General features: G+C 33.7%; 3 protein-coding genes across 4 annotated transcripts; 1 reads left to right on the top strand and 2 right to left on the bottom strand.

The window, feature by feature from the left end:
- Positions 1 to 1,375: 1,375 nt before the first annotated feature.
- On the bottom strand, positions 1,376 to 7,740 carry MEF22 (mitochondrial editing factor 22). Of its 2 annotated transcripts, XM_089785171.1 has the most exons (3): positions 4,943 to 7,740; positions 2,996 to 3,270; positions 1,376 to 2,673 (listed from the first exon to the last, which is right to left on the bottom strand). In XM_089785171.1, exon 1 carries the CDS (start codon positions 7,487 to 7,489, stop codon positions 5,282 to 5,284), a length of 2,208 nt encoding a protein of 735 aa, XP_089641297.1. In that variant the 5' UTR covers positions 7,490 to 7,740; the 3' UTR covers positions 1,376 to 2,673; positions 2,996 to 3,270; positions 4,943 to 5,281. The 2 variants fall into 2 exon arrangements, with proteins under 2 accessions (XP_089641297.1, XP_089641296.1); XM_089785170.1 differs by having other exon boundaries at positions 1,376 to 3,270.
- A 134-nt stretch (positions 7,741 to 7,874) lies between these two features.
- LOC110425732 (elongator complex protein) lies at positions 7,875 to 12,493 on the bottom strand. Its single transcript, XM_021440722.2, has 10 exons — positions 12,026 to 12,493; positions 11,823 to 11,915; positions 11,502 to 11,674; positions 11,327 to 11,373; positions 10,123 to 10,192; positions 9,427 to 9,653; positions 9,251 to 9,337; positions 8,898 to 8,973; positions 8,505 to 8,749; positions 7,875 to 8,337 (listed from the first exon to the last, which is right to left on the bottom strand). Exons 1-9 carry the CDS (start codon positions 12,190 to 12,192, stop codon positions 8,556 to 8,558), a joined length of 1,134 nt encoding a protein of 377 aa, XP_021296397.1. The 5' UTR covers positions 12,193 to 12,493; the 3' UTR covers positions 7,875 to 8,337; positions 8,505 to 8,555.
- A 4,776-nt stretch (positions 12,494 to 17,269) lies between these two features.
- DIN9 (Mannose-6-phosphate isomerase, type I) lies at positions 17,270 to 21,862 on the top strand. The gene is made up of 5 exons (XM_021441076.1): positions 17,270 to 17,862; positions 18,416 to 18,583; positions 19,434 to 19,646; positions 20,404 to 20,670; positions 21,329 to 21,862. The coding sequence occupies exons 1-5, from the start codon at positions 17,551 to 17,553 to the stop codon at positions 21,641 to 21,643; spliced, it is 1,275 nt and encodes a 424-aa protein (XP_021296751.1). The 5' UTR covers positions 17,270 to 17,550; the 3' UTR covers positions 21,644 to 21,862.
- Positions 21,863 to 22,224: the final 362 nt, after the last annotated feature.

Here is a 22,224-nt window from a genome sequence, read left to right on the forward strand (position 1 = left end):
CAGCCCTCAGAATCCCTTGAAATCATGGTATTGATCTAAGCTGAAACCCTAAAACTGTATTCTTATTTGTTTGTAACTCAATCAAGAGAAAAGTTTTCTTCATATTATTGCTAGCAAAATTGGTCCATCTGACCATCTCATTTCCAACCTTCCATCACTAGGTTTCTCTTAAAATGTTTTTAACTTTTTTGACCCTGCAAAATTTATCCACCTAGCTGAGGTACCATAGCAGACTGTGGAGCAGATTGCACCATTACTCCCAAACTATCACTTTGCCATATTTTCATCTTTGACATTAAAATTTAACTTTTTTTAACCATGACCTGTTAAATTTATTTAAATTTAATTGTTTTCATTTATTAACATACCATTAAGAATATTGACGGAATTTACCACATGTATGTCCATCTAAACATGCACCACTTAACAAATTTTTACTAATATTCCATTCACTTTTCAATGGTGTGCCGACGAATATGAATAGATTTAAAATAACTTAAAAATGTGATAAATAAAATATTATGAAAAAGTCACAGATTATTTACACAATTCTGCTTCAGAACGGATGCTATTGAAATTACAGAAACCAACCGAAAGTTCCAGTTAAATGACTTAAACCTACCGATAACACAGTTTTTGGCAATACTTTCACCTGAACTTCTCCCCCTGCAAGTTATGCAAAGGTGTGCTTCTTTTCCTTCATTTGAAAACAAAACTGGGATTCAAGGAAATGAGGGGTTACGTTCTACTGTGTATCCATGTCGTTAGATCTATCCAATGCCTAGCATGAATTTTATTAGATATTTTCCCCTTGTTTTCTTTTTCTTTTGCTGGTTTGTTAACCACATCCATGAGCTCAAATCGACTATGATGGCAGCTTCTTGTTTGTAGGTTATGAGAGTAACTACAGCTCTTCACCATCCAACATCTTGCCTTCCTTACATTCCGATCTTTGTTACTCGAATTTGGAAGTGAGTGTCAGATATAAGTACGTATATGTTCAACATAAATGCATTCAAAATCCTTTAAAAAGTTTTTTTTCATATATTTGAATCGTCTAAACTCCAAATACATTTTCATCGGATATGTATCTGACATGAATATTTTCAAAAAAAAAAAAATCAAGAGTCAGAGTGACATAGATTCCAATTACTCCATGCTAAAGAAAGATCTAACCAGATTATACTTGAAACTGATCACCAGAAACCTGTTTTTACATGCCAAAGAAAAGCATAATCTTTTGAGTTAAATTAATTGAACGAAGAAATGAGGCATTTTTATCTGTATAACGTTATGAGTTTAGCTCTTGAATCATAGGTATATATGTACAGAAACTGAATGAGAATACTCACAAGTGATTACTGGATACCTTTAACTTCGTACTGTATCTCCACTTTTCAGACCACAACAGCAACGAAGCCAAACTTTCAGTATATTGCTTTAGTATTAGCGATAAAATACTGGCAAGCTCTTGCAACTAAAAGCAGTTCGACGTATACTCACTCGAACTTCACTAAATTATGCAACATTATTTCCCATTTCCCAAGGCTTTAAACTGTCATATACTCCATCATTTCCACTTTCCAGGAGGTTTTGACAGTTCTCAGCCCTGAGATTTTGGCTATACTCCAATTTTCCTCATTTCCAACTTCTCTCAGTTAAGCTTGAGTGAACACATTCAGCACCTAAAATTTGCCTTGTTTGAGATACGTATGGACATGGAAAAGCATTTCCAAATTGGAAATTTTACACTTTTAGATTTCTTTTCTTACTTCAAAACAATTCATACATCACAAAATCAGAACGAGTACCTTAGATTGACAGGCATAACTTTTACAGCAAAAACTTGCCCTGAGAGGAAAAGGAAAAGATGAAGGAAGAATACATTTCATCACCGCCAGCAGTGTAGCATGGTCACTGAAACCAATCAATGGATGTGATTATCTTATCACCTGCATGCTACTATTACTAGAGACACAGAGAGAGAAGCCATTAGTACATGTGCAAACTATACACGACATGCTATTTAAAGCACCCAGAAACCCTCTGCAGACAGCAGCAACAGTTTGTTAGTTACTGGCAGTAATCAACTTGCAATAATCATCCCAAGGTTGCTGCAAACTACAATCATCTCATGTTTAGCAACTGTACATTGAGAATAAAAATCTCATTGTAAAACAAATCTACAAGGTAGAAGCAACAATGGTCTCTTGGAACCAATTGCCAGTGACAAGACATTTCTGCATGAATAGATGATACACAGACAGTGACAATGAAGAGAAATCCTTTGATAAATGCATTATTATTGAGGATTGATTATCAGTTGATTCAAACTAGTTTAGGGTGGCATTTTGGAGATAAGCTCAATCCCTTTCTTATGCACAGTTTCACTTTCAAGATCTTCAACCAAACAATGATACAGAGTTAAAATATTGAGAGGATTTACCGCACATTAAATCTACAAAGTGAAGGGAAACAATTCTAATGTCAGACATTACAATTTACAAGCTTTCTTACAGAAAAAATACTTGGTAGATATAATTTTCAAGTCGAAAATTGTTTGTGATTGCAATTAAAAATTGACTACATGTATTTTTTGTTGTAAAAGTATAAAAAGGAGAAATAATTCTTGAAAAGCATACCTAATTGGCAGATGAGAACATGAGTTTACAACTGCAAATAACCAAACAAGTTGATCAGAGAGCGCCAGATTTTAGCATCAGTTTGCAACTTGCACTGCTACTTGACTTACAAGCAATGAAAATGTCTCCTATTATAACCAGTCAATCACATAATTTTGCAGACGAATAGGATAAAATCTTTAAACATTGATATTAATATCAATAAAACGGGCTTCTGTGGCTAATGCATTAAGTAAATTAATTTGTTTCTTGAGAACACTTTTATAGGTTTGAAATTTTCTAACATGTAAAGTTTTTAAGGATTTTCATGGCCTGTTCATGAGCCAAACTGAAGATAAAGAGTGCAATTCAACCTTGTTCATAGAACCTGGTGATTAATATTCCCACCATCCATCTCATGTTATTGAGTCTAGCAAGACACTGAACAATATAAATAATTTGTCTTCCAGATGATAATGTCATAGCTCTACAATAATGCTGTAGACAGATCATAAACTAAAAAGATTGTCTCTTTCTCTTTTCCAGGCCATCAAAGATATAGCTTGGGCCAAATGCTCTCTGCCTTGGTGCGAGCCATTGCTATCTCAAAAGATTTGTTCTGATAAACATACTGGACTTGTCACATTCTCTGAAAACATAATTTTTACCCTTCAGTGGGAAGATGAAATAACTGTAGCATTCATGGCTTAACAAACGTATATAAAAAAGGCACCAAGATCATACAAGTTTACTCATAGAAAATGCACATCCAAGTCTAAAATATGTTATTAACCATATAAAAAAAATACAACAAATAGCAAGCATACCTCATCCAGTAGCTCCAATCCTGAACTAAAAAATTTTGGACCTTAGTTCATACATGCTATGCATATATTTGCATATATCAGAAACAAGAGTTCAACAAAATTAGCGGAGACTGGAGAGGCAAGCACATGTTAAGAGCATGCTTGTTCTTCCAAGTCCATCAAGAAAGACGCAAAAGCATTTTTTTAATAATCACTCATCAGAACAGAAGCATCACCGAGCTCAAAGAGTCAGTCTTCAATTTCCCTCGAAGACTCCCAACATTCCTGCATCTGATGTTAACAATGGCTTAGAATATTGGAAGCCTCTGAGGGAAGTTAAAAACTTCTCCATTCTTAACAGAAATTACTTCACCAGTTCTATATTACTGACCCATTCCGAAATAGGAGGCTGCATCAAGTTTTTATAAGGACAACCACCCTCTACTTGCTTCAAGAAGTAGATCAAATCCAAAATTCCATCTTTTTCTTTTATTTCTTTTTGTCTTGCAGGTTTGATCTGCAATCTTTTAAATTATTATACAGTCTTAATCACAACTAATCAAAAATTCATCCAAGTAAAAGGCACTACTCTTTGGCCTATTCTAAATGCCAACTTAATGTAATTTGTCAATTAACCAAAATTATGATGCAGGATATCAGCATATATTTGGCATCTGGTAACTTTAGCCTTAACTTTTTGGGGAATAAAGAAAGTTAGTAGGATGGACTAATTCTCTACTTCAAAGGTCAAGGGAATGAACCATATCTTTTCTTTCCATGGGGAATTTCAACCTTTGATGGCTTAAAAAACATTTTTAATTTCACAAGTCTAGCAGCAAGGCAGAAAACCACCATACCTATTTTTCTATATGGGGCCTTGGAATCCATAGCCTCCCAAAAGTTCTTATAGGGTTTTCAATGCTGAGAATAATGAGCAGGGACCTGGGTTGAATTTTTTGCCTTATTGAGCAAGTTATACAAAGGCAAAAACAATCATATTCTTTACAGAGATATTATAGGATCCACTATTTTTTTGGTACAGTTATGTGATCCACTAAAATGTTTCTGTAGGCTGAAGATATATGACATGCTGTCATGAAATCAAATTTGTTCTAGAGTTCTAGATGAAACTATATCATTATGTTGATCTCCACCAGGGGAGGCATTTTGTTTTAGTCTTGTTTAAAGTTGGCCAAAGAAGAATCTGAATGCAAATTTCTATCTGTAAGGTAGGTGAAAATAATTAATTAGCCTCGGCTAATTGACTTTATCACTGTTTATACATAACAATGACATATACTCCTTTGCTAACAATGTAAAGTTATTAGTGTTAGTGCTCTTAAATTCAGAGGTACTTTTCATCTGATTCAACATGAATTTCAAACGTTTTCAGCACTATTAATGATAAATGTCATTTTCCTATCACAAAAGACTATAGACACTAGTTAAATCAAACAAACCTACTCACGATTCAGGTTAAAAGTACTAATTTACAGTTTTTATATTATCACTTGCCTGCTGGCTGCAACATGCAAAGGCATCCTTCCTTCCTTTCATTGGAAAATGAAATCTGGCATATGATGCGGTAGGAAGTGAACTGACCACTCAAATCTTGTTAGGAATATTTGTGCATCCTGATCTCCTCGAAGATGCTCATAAGAAATTCAAGGAAGAGGAGGATTGCCTTCGTTTTGTACCACAGTCATCAGACCAAAAAGAATTTGTGCAAGTAACCTGATTTCTCGATTTCATATCAGATACAAAGCTAAATTTCATAAAACGATTATAAACTGCCTTCATATAGATGAGCTGAACACCAGAATGCTCATGCTAAATGTAAACAGCTTGTGCCTCTTACCAATAATCTCCACAAGAACAAACTCCATCTTTAAAATGATGAAAACGGTTTGCATCCCTAACAACTATCTCCCGGTTAACAAGCTTCGAGATAAGCTTGGTGGCTGAATGACAATTAATACATGCCCGGAGATTCTTCGTTATCCTAAGTGTAGTTCCTGGTGCAGTACTTATTAGCCCAAAGGCAATTGCTAATCTTTCACTATGATTACAAAGGGTTTCCTCCATCTCTTCATAATTCAAATCATGCAAGGAAGAATCTGTATGTGGAATAAATCCAGCTTGCTTTAACCTTCTCTCTAATGACTCAAGTTCTTCATAAATCTCCTTAGATTGTGGATGTGACTTGTCACCTACACGAAATGCTTGAAGTTTCCCATTGATCTCAATCAAACTATATCCCAGGTCCTTGCTTAGTCCCTTCTCCTTCATCATAACTCGTACCTTTGCTACACGATCCCACATTCTGGCAGAAGCATAGAGATTGGAGAGCTGCACATAATGCCCTGTATTATAAGATTCTAGTGAGAAAAGCTGTTCTGCAGCATACTCTCCAAGTGTCACATGGCGATAAATCTTGCAAGCACTTAAAAGTGCTCCCCACACAGATACACCTGGTTCTATTGGCATGTTCATAATGAAATCATAAGCTTGATCTAGATAGCCACCACGTCCAAGAAGATCAACCACACAAGCATAATGCTGGTGGCGGGGCTCAATGCCATAGTCTTTCATACTGTGGAAAAGTCGCCATCCATCCCCTACAAAACCTGAATGGTTGCAAGCTGTGAGAAGTCCAAGAAAAGTGACATCATTAGGGCAGACACCAGCTTGCTTCATTAATTGGTAAAGGTCCAAGGCTTCTCGCCCCCTACCATGCAATCCATAGCCCACAATCATAGCACTCCACACGACAACATCTTTCTCAAGTGTTCTATCAAAGACCATACGGGCCATATCAACACTTCCACATTTTGCAAACATATCAATAAGAGCTGAGTAGACAAAAATATCGTCTCGATGCTCACTTTTACTGATATAATTGTCCATCCATCCAGCCAACCCAAGAGAACCAACTTGTGAACAAGCTACAACAGCACACCTAGCAGTTATTGAATCTGTTCTGATATTGTTGGAAATCATCTTGCGGAAAAGCTCTACAGCTTCCTCAGCATAGCCATTCTTTGCATAACCAGAGATCATGGCATTCCACAAAATCAAATTAGGAACCTTCATTTGATCAAAAAAGGACCTGGCAACCATTACTTGCCCACATTTTGCATACATTGCAGTCAACGCAATGAGCAAGTCAGGCTCCAATTCAAGCCCCATCTTAATCACACAACCATGAATAGATTTCCCATGTTCCAAATCCTCTACATCTGTATGCGCCCTAATAACACTCACAAGAGCAACCCAATCTGGCATTACACCCATTTTCCTCATTTCATCAAAAACCCTTAAAGCCTCCATAGGCTGTCCATTCTGAGCATACCCCGAAATCATTGAAGTCCAAGAAACAACATTCCTAAGCTCTAACCCATCAAAAACAACCTTAGCACTCTCAATTTTCCCACATTTCGCATAAAATGCAACAATCCCATTTTGCACAAATACATCTTTTTCAAACCCAAGCCTGAATATCTGCCCATGAACACGCCGCCCCATATCAAAACCTGGTAACCCACCACAAGCTTTAAGAACATGAGGGAGAGTATAACCATCAGGACTAACCCATAAAACTTGCATTCTTGAATACATTTCAATAGCATTGGCAAACATGTTATACTTAGAATATCCTCTAATGATTGCATTCCATAAAAAGACATCTGGGTCAGGAAATTCGTCGAACACTTTACGTGCATAGCTGATTTCTCCGAGGTTCACAGCCGAGTTTATGAGTTTTGTGATTAAAAAACCGTTATGATGGATACCAAGAAGGAGTAACTTAGCATGGATTTGGGTTAAGTGGGCATTTCGGGTCGAACTGTCGAGTAAATTAGCGTAAAAGGAATTGAAATTGGATGTGTGAAAGATGGTTGCATTATCATATGAGGAGAAGGGCTTGGGAAAATTGAATGGGGTGGCGGGAAACTCAAATGCTTTAACCGTTGCAAAATCTAGGTGTGTGATCTTTGGGGGATAGAGGGAAGAAACAAAGTAAAAGGGGCGTGAGATTTTTCTAATGAGAGGACTTGGAGCCATAGATAGTGATTAATGGCATCATTGCATTTCCCAATTAAAACTTGATCACTCATTTTTTTGAACTCCATGAGGGCGTTACTCCCCTTTCTTCAAGAGAAAATGTATAAAAAATAATTATAATAAAAACAAACATTTGGCAATGGTTAGTCTGTGTAATTGTTAAGCAACTGCCATACTACCGTGCTGTTCTGGTTGGTTCAAATTGGCTTTCCATACATCTGGAGGGATATCTCCTCTGTTGAAAATAAAATTTTTCCTTATATTGTCTGACTTGATGCTGATTTTTGTAAAATCGTCGGAGTTGCCAGGTTACACAACAATCTATCTGGCTGTCCTTAACATGGCCATTGGGATGGATTTTATGTTATGGTATTCGATAGTGGTGTTAGCTGCAATCTTGTTAGGGCTGTTGCTGATCAGCCTGTTTTTGCCATTCCAACCCATCCAAAAGAAAGAGATACAATATTGCTGTTTTTCCCAAAAACAGAAGGTTAATCTTGTTAATCTCATTTAGTCATTCGTCTTGTATCCCTCCTCGGGGTTTCTGGGCTTTGAGGCGGGATCATCAAGTCTTTGATGTCATTAACCAGGTGAAATACCAGATGAAGTGAATTACAAAGGGTTGTGGTTGAGGACAATGCTAATCATATGCACCCTGCATCCTCACCAGCCGGCATCCTGGGTCACTTTCACTGTCCGTTTTGGCTGCAAATACTGGCTTTTGGACTCTCCAGTTCCACTCTCTACTAGTGACACTGACAGGGTTCCCTAGCCTCTTCTTGTGGTTAGAGAGTGACCACATTGACAACAAAATTCTGAGCCTTTCCATACTTGTAAAGAACATTTACCTGCATTGACAGAGTTCAGAACAAGTTGTTAATATATTGTCTATCCATTAAAGAAAATACAACTAAGAGATTTACACATTTTGAAAGGAAAATACAACTTCATTTAGATGGTAATACCTAAGAGATTTAACTCATTCACAGTTAAAGAAAGAGAAAGGAAAACATACCAATTTGCAATGCCAGGCATGAATTCAAAATTGCAGATTGGGCAAGCACAATCAGATATCCAAGTCATCATCTGGGTCTTCATCAGAATCTGGCATCTCATCATCTGAATCACGGAAATATATAATCTCACCCCCGCCAGAGTCCTCATTTGTCTGCATTTTCTCCGTTGCAGAAACTTGTCTCTCATGTTTGCTATCCGCCAGAGATCTTCGGCCATCATAAATTTGTATGGATTTACCATTACCTAAAGCAAATAAAAGAGAATACAGAGAGAGAGAGAGAAAGAGAGATTCCAATACCATAAAAGTCACCAACAGATTAAAGGAGGTCCTAATAGAAAGCAAGCAAAGCTAAAGTTCAAGCACATAATCATAACCTATCCATATTTCTACCTTGGTGCTCAAAAGGAAGAACAACATTAGCCCTATCAATTCGCTCTTTCTCTGACAACTCTAGACTGAACTGCACCTGTAAAAGAAACATGAATTCAGCGCAAAATGACACCTGCAGACTAATCTGGACCTATAACAACTGGAACTGGATAAATTGTGCTCTGAACTCATGCATATAGTAGTTTGTCAGCACATGCAATTGTCGTTTGGTCATTATTTTTCTTTTGCTTGAGGAGAACACAAATTCATTGATCACAGGAAAGCATTCATGCAGATTTTAGTGTACCCTCGCAGTTAAAAAAGGAAGAAGGAAGGGCAGGAGGAGGGGAAGAGAGAGAGATTTAATATATTACCTTTGGCACAAGACCTTGATTAATTGCTCCTTCAGATGACAAAGATGCAAAGCTGATGCCTGACTGCTCAATGTGAACTTCTTCTGACTACATATAGGTTTAAAAACTATTAAGTCAGTCTGCTGCTAACTTGATCAGTACAAAAAGGTTCCACAGAGAGAGAGGAGGGAATTTACCATCACGCGGACACGTCCATTTCTCCGCTTAATTCTAACATGAAACTTTCCTTTCTTAAAGTTATGCTCAATCAAAGAAAAATTTTCCAAATCACCTCTCTGTCCATTTGCTGGTTGATGCAATGGTTCTAAACTGGTCACCATAGATGACAAATATTCAAGAACAGCTGCAACCCTGGCCTCATGAAGGTCTGAATGTACTAACCAAAAGATACTGGAAACCTGATCTGCAACCGTAAATATCACTGAGCAAAAAGCATCCAAAAGGACATGCTGCAGGTATCAATATCACTAATACCATCCATTAATTTCAAAAGTTTCCACTAAAAATAAGGAAGCTATCCTTTTAAATCAACAAAAGGGCATGGTATGAAGTGTTATAGGATTTTGCAACCATGAAATAGCACAACTGAAAACTTTAAAAGGTAAGTCATAAAACACCACCAACCACTATTCCAAGAGAACCAAAGTCACAGAACATTGCTATGCAAATATGAGAAATTTCTTAAAAACCAAACAATGTCAGGGATGCACCCAAGCATTTGGCTCATTGGTTGGTGCATTATCCCCTGCCTAAAGAGCAGAGTTCGAATCCCCCCTTCCCCAATTATATATATATATATATATTACATATATATATAAAAAAAAAAAACAATGTCAGGGATATGGAATAAGGAAGAAAGGTTACATATCTACCATGGCTACGAAAATTGCTTAACAGGCCTGCAACTGATGACGTAGAGGCATGTCTCAACATTTCATCTACCTGGTAGAAATAGAAGATTCCAATATAATCAGAGAATAAGAATACAATAAAAGGGAGAAAATTGGAGTTGAAAATTCTAATAGCAGGATAAATAAGCAAACACAACTCAACTAAGTGCTAATTCCAAAGTAGTCAGTTACTTGAGCCCAAATTTCATTCAGTGATTAAACATTTTGTACATAATACAAAAAAAAATCTACTTAATAAAATAAATACAGAAGTAGATGATCATAGACTGGTCATAGACTTGCTATGTTTCCTACTTATGTCATTGTATTTTCATAGAGTTCTATGCAGTAAATGAAACAGAATATTATCTCTTTATCTCATTCTAGTCCAACACCAAAACTTGTCAGTCCATCCCAAGCATTTTTTCCCTTTTTTAGCTTTGGGCTATTCTATCTGCATGAGCTGTAACTCAAAACCAATGCACTGTAGAACAGAGTCAATGAGCATCAACCAAGAGATTGCAAAGCTTCAACAAACCATGCCTGGCATGCCATGCTTATGCAAAATGAGACAAAGTACTCTTTCCCCCTCTGGTGAGGTACGTCAAAAAAGCATTGTCTGGCAAAATTACAACTAAGTGTTCTACCAAACAACCAAAAAAAACAAAAACATTTATATCAAATCATTTCAATGCATTGTTTACGTAAAGAAAAAGCTCCTCATTATAAACGAGGACAATGGACATTCTATTCTGTACAGTGCCTTTCTCCTCTCTGATTGTACTTATCCCTCATAATATTTGCTGGTACTTTGTAGTTATTAGGGAGGAAACTACCTTGCAACTTCTTAGCAAGATATAGTACTCCTCACATAAAAAATTAAAAATGAAAATTTCTTGTTCTTGGCACATATTTGTACTCAATGGAAGTTTCCATGCATTAAACCAGAATAGAATATCTGACAAAATTCACACTAGGCTCCAAATTTCTTGATTGTACATCTTTGCAAGTTAGACAAAATTACCCAGATAGATATCCAACAAAAAATTTTGAAAGAAATACAAATCATATCATGCCAGTATGCTCATTTCATATTTTCACTCTTCCCTACATTGCATGTTTTACTCGATAAAAAAGTTTAAATTTCACTCAATCAACCATTAACAAGCACAATAGAGAGGATTACCGAGTCTATGGCAACAGAAAACTGGTTTTTCCCACCTCCTACCAGTCCTTCAAAAAAAAACATAAACAACAATCCATAATACCCATCAAAAACCATAATTATCTTTCACTATCAACTATCAGATAAAATAACTGCTGATCTTTCACACTTGAAAAAAAGTAATAAAACAATTTACCTCTGCCAAGTTCAATAATTGAATTGTACAACTTATCCATATGTTTCACATCCTTAAAAACATTAGCAGTACTTGAATTTGAAGCTTCACGCGAAAGAGCTGTAAAGTTTCCAGCCTCGATTAACCGGTCCTTCCAACCAAGAGGATCACTATAACAATCCAAAATTTGAATCCTGCAATGTCACCACACAAATCAATTTTGAAAACCAAAAAAAAAAATTATTTCAAATTTATGGCTTCAAAGGGAATTTTTCAGGAAATTAATTAAATTTCATCTCTTCATTTAGAAACCAAAAAAAGAAAAGGGAAAAAATTATTCACCGTTTATCCGAGGAAACGACGTCGATTCCTTTGTTTTTCAACATCTCCAAATAAAACGAGGGACTCCGGGAAAACGAAACAACGACAAGCCCTCTGCCAACAAATAAAAAATAAAAAGAGTAATTACTCAAAATTCAAGTTAATAGGATTAATTAAACGATTTCGCTTGGTAATTGAGAAAACAAAAAAAAAGGAAAACGAACCCTGACTGTGATTTTCCAGCTAAAATGAAAGAGGAGAGCTGGGAGAGCACGTGAGAAAACACGTGGAAGCCGAAGGGAGAAGCCATGGAGTCCTTGATTGTGAGAGCAGGCGCGTGTTCTCCTTCTAGGGCTCCGTCCCGTAATGCTCTGCAAATTGATTCCGCCATTGTTGTTGCTGAGACTATGATCTCTCGAGTACGTCAAAAACCCTAGAGGATAAAAACTTTGGGAGGTTTTACGAGGGAATTTTTTTTTTAATAGGTCACGATTTTTCAAATTTTAAGTTCTCATGAATTTGTATTAATTTTCAAAATAAATATTTTATTTTAAAAAAAACATATTTTATTATACATATAAGTTCAATAATTAATATTAATACTTTTATTAATTTAATAATATCATAATATTAAAAAATAATTCTATTTTTTATTAATTTTAAAAATATTATTATATAATTTTCTTATTTTTAATTATATTTTTATTAATTTAAAAAAAAACTCCCAATCGAGAGCACTTGGGGAGCCCGAGGGAGCACCACATCCCTAAGGGAGCACCGGTGCTCCCCTATTTAGGCTCGCAAGAAAGCACTGGTGTTCCCCTAAGGAGCTCGATCAAGGCGGCCCTTGGGGAGGGAGCACTAGTGCTCTCAAGGACCACCGATCTGGTATTTTTAGGGGAGTGTTGGTGATCATCGATGTAAGAAATGCCCGTCAACCGACTTGAGAAAAAAATAATAACAAAATATTTTAAATATTTTATATTTTATATTAATATTATTTAGATTTTTAAAATAGAGTGTTTATTTTAAAAATTAATAAATTTTTATATAATTTTAATAAAAAATTAAAATATTTTACTTTATATTTTTAAATATAAAACAAATAAAATTGTACAACTTGTCTAAAATTAGCATCTCTTTGTTGTGATGTAAAATATTTTTCAAAAAATATTTTTAGAACTTATATTTATTTGAAAGACCAAAAATTTATTACAAATATAAAATATTTTAGGAGTCAACAGAAAAAATACTCTTTGACCACATAAATTGTCTTGTGTCCTTAAGAGACATAAGACATTTTCTAAAAAACAGAAAAATGATCTTATAAAAAATATTAAAATATTTTGCTAAATATATAGTATTTAATTTAAAATATAAAAAAAATCATATTTAACTAATACTATTAAAAAGTTAAAAATATTAGTATTTAACTTTAAAATATTTTTAACTTAAAATATTAATATTTAATTATTCAATACTACTAAAATTTTTAAAAAAATTATTTAATCAAATCATTCTAAGCAATTAATATTTTTATTTGTAAATTAAATATTCTTACTAATAATTATAAAAAAAATATTTTAATATTTGTTATTCGATGAATACACATTTATAAATATAAGTTTTGGATGTTTTACACCATTGATTAATATTAATATTCTTATACTATTATGATAATGATTTGATAGAATTTTTTTAAAAAAAAAATTAAAGCTTACTTGCATTACAATATGTGGCTAAATGCTTTTAAAAATATTATTATTGATTTTTTTTATTTTTTTATTTTTAATGTAAAAATCAAATGATGTTATTGTTTTGTAATCAACTACTATTTATTATTTTATCATCCAAATAATTTTATTATAGAAAATATTTTTCACAAGATAATCCAAATAATAGAAAATGTATTCAACAATTTATCTAAACAACAAAAACATTAAAAAACAACAAAAATAAATAAATTTTTCTGTAAAATATTTTACATGGAAAATTTTTTTTCTAACAAGTTATTTTCTTATTGGTTTAAAAATAAATAAATCACATTCCAGATTCAAATTGGTTGAATGGGTAAGATGATTAGTCTCGATAATAACTAATAAATGATTTTAAATTTAATTCTTATTGATCGTCTATTTTGATGTTATCCGATGATGGAGATAAGTCTCAACATCTACACACATTGAAGCAACCTATTTGTTTCGGATTTCTTCTTTTTTTTTAAATTAAAAATTATCCTGATGCAATCCTGTTAGGGAGATAATTCCCAATATTTACAATCTAATTAGATTTTAGTTAAAACAATGGTTTTGAGTGTTATCCAGTAAAAGAAGTATTTTTTTTTATTTTTAAAAATTGACTGTGTAATTTTGTAAAATTTATATACATACATAAAAAAGATTCAGGTTGAAATAACCAAGTAAGATTTGATTAAGGAGAGCAGAGAATAATTGGTGGTTACCAATTTCTTTCATTTAATTCAATTACGATTGACATGTGAAAGTCATGCAACACTAGAAAAATAAAAAAAATAATTAAATGAATAATTTTGGGAGTAAAAAATGTATATTATATTGTTTCTATGTGAAGGAATTGGCGAATAACTCATCTAGTGGTTTAGCTACTCATTTTTTTCGACAAGTCGTGTCAGAGTGTGATAATGAATGGCTTCTTGTTCTTATTCTTTCATAATTAAGCATTTTCAAAAAAGGTGTAAATTCTCCACGTTGCTCATTTGTGGCTAAGGCTTCTATGTTAGGTATATGTGTTTTACGTGAATATATATTTTTTAATTTTTGTTTAATTATTATATTTATAAAATAAAAATAAGTGAAAATTTTAATTAATAAGTGATTTAACTAATATTGAAAAAATCTTATCTTGTGAATTGAAAATTTTTCATAGTAAAAGAAAATTTATTTATAAAGTGAAAATTTTCATCAAAATAAATTCAAATATGTAAAAAGTATGTTATAAATATGAAAAAAAAATGTTCATTTTCTTGTCTTTATGTGTGTTGCACATGAATACTTATCTTTTATTTATTTTAATTAAATAAAAATTATACATAAAATATAAATATTTTAAAAGTGCAAAATTTTAAGTATAAATAAATGAAATTTTTTAATATTAATTTTATAAATTATTCAATGGTATTAGAAATCTAAAAAATAATTATTAATTAAAATCATTTATGTAATTATAATTCCTATTTACAAATTGGATAAAGTTTATTAACATTTATAATAAAAATACTTTTAAAGATAATGATTTGATGCAATTTGAATTCTTATTTACAAATTAATAAAATTTATTAATATTTATAATAAAAATATTTTAAATAACAATTTAGAAATATAATGAATAAAAATATCTATTTTTCGTTTATCAATATTTTTTAACATCTATGTTTTTATGCATATTATAGATTAGAGAAAACACTCTTGATACATGACATAAAAAATTATAACTACTATATTATCTTGTTTCTAAATTTAATGTAAATTTATAAAATGCGATAAATCAGTTTTAAAAACATTAATTTAATGCCCTTAATAGGTGCCTACGTTAATATAACCTTAATCAAATGCAAAATTCTATTATAAAATTGAACTCGGTACTATATTGATTACAGTTTTGAAATTTAATAAAAAAATAAGATATTAATTTTAATTTAAAATTGTAATGCGAATTTTGAATTTGATCTCAATCGCAATCATCAATACGAATTTTGAATGGGAATCACCAATTGCAATTGTAATGCCAAATTCGACTTTAGTTGCCGAATAAAAGGACTACTTGTTGGAATAAAAAGAAAAGAAATATATACCGGAGTTGGAATCCAATCGGAATATACTCATTCCTTTTGGTTTACGAATGATTCCGATTTCCAAATCTCCCACCACAACCACCACCACAAAGCCAGCGTTTGCCTTCACCTTGTAAGTTGTAAGCCCCTATTGTATTATTTAACTGCAAAAATGGAAAACTTAGAATAACAGGGAAAAGGGCGTCGAATCTTGTCGCTGGCCAACGTGGAAGTCCCCATGCTTCACGTGCGCCTCAATTTTTTCTCCGACCTTTTTTTCCCAACTAAATAAATAAAAATTTCCCTTTTTTTTATAACCCTGATTCTTAAGTCAAACCTTTATTTAATGAAAGTCTAAACTGCCACGTAAATCATTCACAACCTGCCACGTGGAATCTAGATGGTTAACCATGTATCTTAATCGGAATTAATGTTTTAAAATTCTTTCTTTTATGAGTTCTTTTAAGGTGTGGACCACCTGAGACAGTAGGTTCCAATCAAGGTAAAAAAAGAAATGGCCAAAAAACAAAGAAAAAAAAGCAACTGACCAACACGAGGGTCCATCAATCGTAGGAACAGTAACACACGATCTCCACCGACACGTCATTGACTAGAACGGTTTGTCTATCTGTGAATATATGAATGCCTTTTCTTCCCCATTTTGCAGGTGCGAGAACTTCCAACACCTTCTCCTTTTTGTCGATTTGTTCCTTGAATTTATCAGTTCTCTCTCGCGAGAACATGTCGGGTTCTTAAGTTCTCTTTTTTGTTAAAATAGTGTTAGAAAAGAAATAAAAAAACCAGAACTAAGTGACAGTTCAAGATCCTCCTACTACTTTGTTTAATGCTCTTCTAACAAAATGAATAACGAACCTTTAATTGATGGAATTCGCCAAAATTGGAACTAAGCTTTGAATTGAATTGATATTGTCACGTTTCCACAATTATTTTTTTTCAAAGGACAAGACCATTTCAAGTTTTGATTAAACCAAGTTGAATTTTTGTAAATTCGTATATGCCCAAAATAAAAGACCATTTCCATGTTATCTTTTTCTTATTTTATTTTTACTTTTGTCTACATTTTATTCTTTGAATTGCCCGAGGATGATACGGCCATTAACTGACCTGTTGCCTTGTGGTTTTCACAGCCAATGGATGGTGACAATTACCATGAAGTATACCAGGTGCTACTAATATTTTAAACAAAACGAAATTATATTAGTAATGTTAAGGTTAGTCCTTATTTGTCATTAATAAAGCTATATAACTTCTTATTATTTATCATAAAAAACTGGACTCATTATATGTATGTAATCTAGGCAAAAAAAAAAAAAGTAGTCATAATTTGTTTCTTTTTTTTAGATTAAATGTTATATTTTAACTCTACTTTGATAATAATAAATAATATTCAATTGAGAAGATAGTTTATCTAAACGTAAATAATTCCGTTCTTATAGTATTAAATACAATAGATAAGAATTGAACAATTCCCAATCTGTTCATAATAAGATAACAATATTTATTTGATATTTTTCTTATATTTTATATTTTTTTTAAGTATTAAAAGAGAAATGGAAAAGATAAAAAAGAAAGGAAAGAAAAGAAAAGGTGGCATGGAAATTTCGTGCAGAATTGGGAAGATAAGAAAGAAAGAAACTGCAAACAAAGCAAAGCAGAGTCGTAGTAAGACCCCACCTCGTCTTCTTCCAATCTTTCTCTATCTAAAAACTTCCTATTCACTCTCTCTTTTTCGTTTCCAACTTGTTTCCCTCTCTCTTGTTACCCTTTCAAACTCTTCAAATACCAGCAAACAATGCCCATTCCCTTCATCCTCAACTTTCTCCCCTAGTCTGTTTCTTTTTCTTTCGTCCAAAAAAATAAAACTTAATTCATTCCCTTGTTGGGTCTTTCTCTTATTTATTTATTTTTTTCATTTCGACAATGGCAAAAGCTAATGCTGACAAGTTGAGGCGGTTAAGAGCTTGGGTGCAAAACTACGATTGGGGAAGATGTGGAGCGGAGGCTCAGGTGGCAAGGCTGTTGGCTTTGAATTATGGGGCTGAGATTGAGTCTGAAAGGCCTTATGCTGAGTTTTGGATGGGGACCCATGACTCAGGGCCAAGTTTTTTGGCTGATGAAGAAGGACAAAAAGAAGAAAATGTGGGTTTAAAAGAGTGGATTGGGAAGAATCCGAATGTACTTGGTCATAAGGTTTTGGAAAAGTGGGGGTCTGATCTTCCTTTCTTGTTCAAGGTTTGTTCTTCATTTACTTGGATTTGAGTGATTTTCATTTTTCTGGGTTTTTCTCTTTTTGATTAGTGGAAAATTGAGTTTTGATTTTTGCCTCTATATTTTTTTCCCTCCTTGGATTTTATTGGATTAGTGGTTTTCTTTTTAAAGTTTTTGTCTTTTGTGTTTTAATGGGAAAGCCATCTTCTTTGGCTTCAATATTAATGGAGATTGAATTTTCACTACTCATCTAAAATTTTATTATTTACCATTTTTCGGTTTTAAGTTGAATGTAACTGAAGTTTGATTTAATGTGGTGTTCGTGATTTTTTTTCTTTATTTTCTCCTTGGGGTATTTATCAGTTTAATTTGGATGGTTTTATCTCAATTTCAATTTGAATCAACACTATCTATATAGCAATTTGGATATTGGAATGGATCTTGGATAGTTCATGCCAAAGAACTAAGCTTGACAGTGTAAAATGGATATTAATATCACTTTAACTAGAATATCAGCAAATTTGTCTATATATTGTCTAATTTGGTTCTGTGGTTATAACCATATGCTGTAATATAGGTACTTTCAGTGGCAAAAGCCCTGTCAATACAGGCACATCCAGATAAAGAATTGGCAAAAGGATTGCATAAGTTACAGCCAAATCTCTATAAGGATGGTAATCACAAACCTGAGATGGCTTTGGCAATAACAGAGTTCAGGGCCCTTTGTGGGTTCATTACTCTTGAGGTAGTACATTAATCATGCTCAGCTTTGGGCGGAGCTTTTAGTTTTGCTAATATTTCTCGCCTGCTTATTGGCTTTTTTGAGAAGGAAATAACTCTGCCCTTATGTTTGATAAAACTCTGTCAGTGGATATACATGATAGTTATTGATACATACATTTTTGACTAAACACACTTATCATCTATGCTGTCAAGTTGTAATCATGCTAAACAACTATTATGGAAATGATATGCATGCTGAAACCTTGAGGCTGAATTCCATCTGAATTAGAGACAGAAGATAATTGATCTTGACTTATCATGAAACTTACACCCGCTGCTAAATTTTCTGGTTGGACTTGTTTCATCCTCAAAGTTTGGCCTAAATAGTAGGGTCCTAACTATTGTACTTGCTGTCATTTTGCTACAATTTAATGTCACTGCACCAGAATATTCTCATGTCTATTGATAGTAGAGGGATTTTGTTGACATTTTAAAGCTTATTTCTTGTCTGTATGAGCTAATGATTATAATGCTCCAGTACTGTTACCCAGATCATCACATTTTAGAGAAGTTTGATACCTAGTCAAGCAATTTCATAGTGCTTCTGCATGAAGTGGAAAAAGGTTTTTTAAATGTGAAGTAATATCCATCTTGAGTGTTTTCCTCAAATCTTGTCTTACTGCTCACTCAGTTATTTCCAAATTATGTCTGAAATATCTTGAGGATTTTAGGTATTATTCATGTGGTTTTCCAATAACTCACATGTATTTTGGTTTTGGTGAACCATGCATCTTGTCTATGTATATAAAATTTGCCGGTGATTTTCTCAACTGTAGTTACTAACTTGGATCAAGTATTTATCCCCCTTGCAGGAGCTTAAGGGTGTGCTGAAAGATGTTCCTGAGATTGTAGAATTGGTTGGCACTGCATCAGCAAACCAAGTCTTATATATTGACGAGAAACATGGGGCAGAGAAAGTAAAATCTGCTCTGCGGTCAGTTTTTACCCAACTCATGTCAGCTAGCAAGGAGATGACAACTAAAGCAATATCAAAGCTGAAAAGTCGGCTGCACATGAAAAGTCAGGTCTGCAGAAATTTTCAGCATTATATATATTTTTCTGTACTGCATATAGGCATAAAATTGAGAAAGGGATCAATGGTAATCATCTAGTTATATTCCTTCGAAACATACTATGAGGGAACATTGATGTGGTCCTTCCCTTTAGTGTTCCTGCATCAAGTGGCTGTTCTGAAGACTTGACTTGAAACCATGCTTTGCGTTAGTCTGTTCTAGACTTTTGCTATCATACCAAAAGGTGGATCCTAACCAAATCTTTATTTATCTAAAGAATGATAGCAAATTGATTTTCCTTATAGGCTTTGGTCTTGGAGATCTTCTGCACTTTACCTCTTTAAGCTATAAATATGTCACTTTAGTACGTGAATTAATTCATCCAATTAAGTTGTCCTGATGGTCAAAAACCTATGCCATTTCTTATTTAGCTAAGTTGTGGGCTTAAACTGGTTTAGCACTGCTTATTTTGCATATCTCTATATTGATTCTGTATAGTGAAATCAGCCAGGGACAAAGTGGCTGCAAAGAGTGTATGTTATATATTGTTTTATTTTCCATTTGGCCAGGGCATATTAGACTTTGTAATAATTCTTTTATTTTTATAGTACTATCTTTGATAGATTATCTTCTCTTTCTCTTTCCAGCTTGTAAAGTTGTTAAAATGTAGCTTTTCTGTATAGTTTTTCTTCCCTTTTTTTCTCTTCTGGCTGTATTCTTTACCTTTGCTTGATAGTATATTTACTCTCTTTTCTTTTGTTTGCATCAGTTGAGGTGCCTGACAGAGAAGGAACAGTTGATGTTGCAATTGGAAAAGCAATACCCAGGTGACATAGGAGTCATATCGGCCTTCTTTTTCAATTATGTGAAGCTTAATCCTGGTGAAGCATTGTATCTTGGGGCAAATGAGCCTCATGCATACCTCAGTGGTGAGTGCATTGAATGCATGGCAACTTCAGACAATGTTGTGCGGGCTGGTCTTACTCCCAAGCATCGTGATATCCAAACTCTTTGTTCCATGCTCACATATAAGCAGGTACAAGTATTTAATCAAGGTTTCGAATTTCATTTTCTATGTGAAAGTAAATAATTTGTAAATGCTGCTTGTGTTTAATAGAGTAATATTTCAAAGTTTTTCTTTTTTCCTGAACTAATTTGCTTGCTTTATGAACTTTGTTGACACGGATGCCACTGGGAAATGCTTTATTTTAAATAAGGTGACTGGATAGCCATTGTTTGTTTGTCATTTCTAATGGGACAGTTTTGATTGTTACCATAAGTAGAAAAGTTGTGCACTTGTGCTTGGATTTAAAAACATATCTGAATAATGAACAAGAAAAATTACACCAAGGCTTGCTCAGGCTTGTTCTCTCTCTGTTTTTAAGATGAGGCTTTGTTCTCTTTGTTTTGCTTCACCTATTTTCCCTCATGTTCAGTCTGATGTGAGAAACTAATTTTCCTGTTACTGCAAATCATGTTAACATGAATACTCCTGTACTAATAAGTTGACATTCTATTTATGGGGCTGTAGAATTATGCCTTCAGCAGAGGATTGCTTATTGAATCTGAACCTGGAAATGCCTAATTTAGTAGAAAATTTATAGTTTTGATTGACTCGGTCTTGGTTCTATGAATATGAAGGGCAACTGAAGTTCTGCAACTTAAAAATGTTTTGCTTGTTATTTCTGTTGCAGGGCCATCCTGAAATCCTGAAAGGATTTCCATTGAGCCCGTACATAACAAGGTATCTCCCACCCTTCGATGAGTTTGAGGTTGATCGTTGCATTCTTCCTAAAGGGGCATCAGCTGTTTTCCCAGCCATCCCAGGACCTTCTATTTTCCTTGCCTTTGTTGGGGAGGGAACATTGCATACCGGATCATGGAATGATATAGTTACTGAAGGAGACGTGCTTTTTGCACCAGCCGATACAGAGATTACCATTAGTACTGCATCTGAGCTGCAGCTGTACAGGGCAGGGGTGAACAGTAGGTTCTTGCATGCCTTGTGAGTGTAGAGCAGAGCTGCAGCCATCAGCCCAAAGGAGTAAATAGGTTATTAATTATTAATTAATTATTTATTGGATGTATCTATGCTATCTTTTGCTGCCATTATAGTTGTCCATTCATGCACTACAATGTAATGTTAGGACATGCAAATATATTATAGTCAGTTAATGCCATTCATATCTTCCAGAATATAAATAAATAATTTAAATTCATTTTCTTAATTTCTATGTGCAAGAAATTTGGTCTTCCATCACCCATAATCATGTTGCCGTTGGACTGGTGGGATATCCATGCTCCCACTACCTTTCATTTTTTTTTTTTTTAATTTTCTTTCATCAAAGAAGTGGAAACCTCTAATTTCTACGACAGCAATTAATGGTCACGAATCCATTGAGCAGAAACAAAGTATAGAGGCTTCCCTTTACATGATGGGAGGTTGGAGCAAAGAGAATTCCATGAACTTTTTAATTTGAACACAAGATTTGCATGAATCACAGAATTGGTTTTCAAGTTCTTCTAACATATACGCCACTTAACCTCAATAGAAAAGGCATGGAACTGATTGTTACGGGTGCACGGTAGA

Source organism: Theobroma umbraticum, unplaced genomic scaffold (assembly GCF_002168275.2).
Source record: "Theobroma umbraticum cultivar Fairchild unplaced genomic scaffold, ASM216827v3 scaffold_12.1, whole genome shotgun sequence".
Classification (NCBI taxonomy): Eukaryota; Viridiplantae; Streptophyta; class Magnoliopsida; order Malvales; family Malvaceae; genus Theobroma; species Theobroma umbraticum.

Excerpts from the sequence above, each read along its gene's own strand:
- MEF22 (XM_089785171.1), bottom strand. The coding sequence starts at position 7,489 with ATGGCTCCAAGTCCTCTCATTAGAAAAATCTCACGCCCCTTTTACTTT.
- DIN9 (XM_021441076.1), top strand. The coding sequence starts at position 17,551 with ATGGCAAAAGCTAATGCTGACAAGTTGAGGCGGTTAAGAGCTTGGGTG. Across the intron at positions 18,584-19,433 it reads GTGGGTTCATTACTCTTGAG|GAGCTTAAGGGTGTGCTGAA; the intron begins GTAGTACATTAA and ends TCCCCCTTGCAG. Across the intron at positions 19,647-20,403 it reads GGCTGCACATGAAAAGTCAG|TTGAGGTGCCTGACAGAGAA; the intron begins GTCTGCAGAAAT and ends TGTTTGCATCAG.
- LOC110425732 (XM_021440722.2), bottom strand. The coding sequence starts at position 12,192 with ATGGCGGAATCAATTTGCAGAGCATTACGGGACGGAGCCCTAGAAGGA. Across the intron at positions 11,374-11,501 it reads AATTATTGAACTTGGCAGAG|GACTGGTAGGAGGTGGGAAA; the intron begins GTAAATTGTTTT and ends TTTTTTTTGAAG. Across the intron at positions 10,193-11,326 it reads TTTCTGTTGCCATAGACTCG|GTAGATGAAATGTTGAGACA; the intron begins GTAATCCTCTCT and ends TATTTCTACCAG.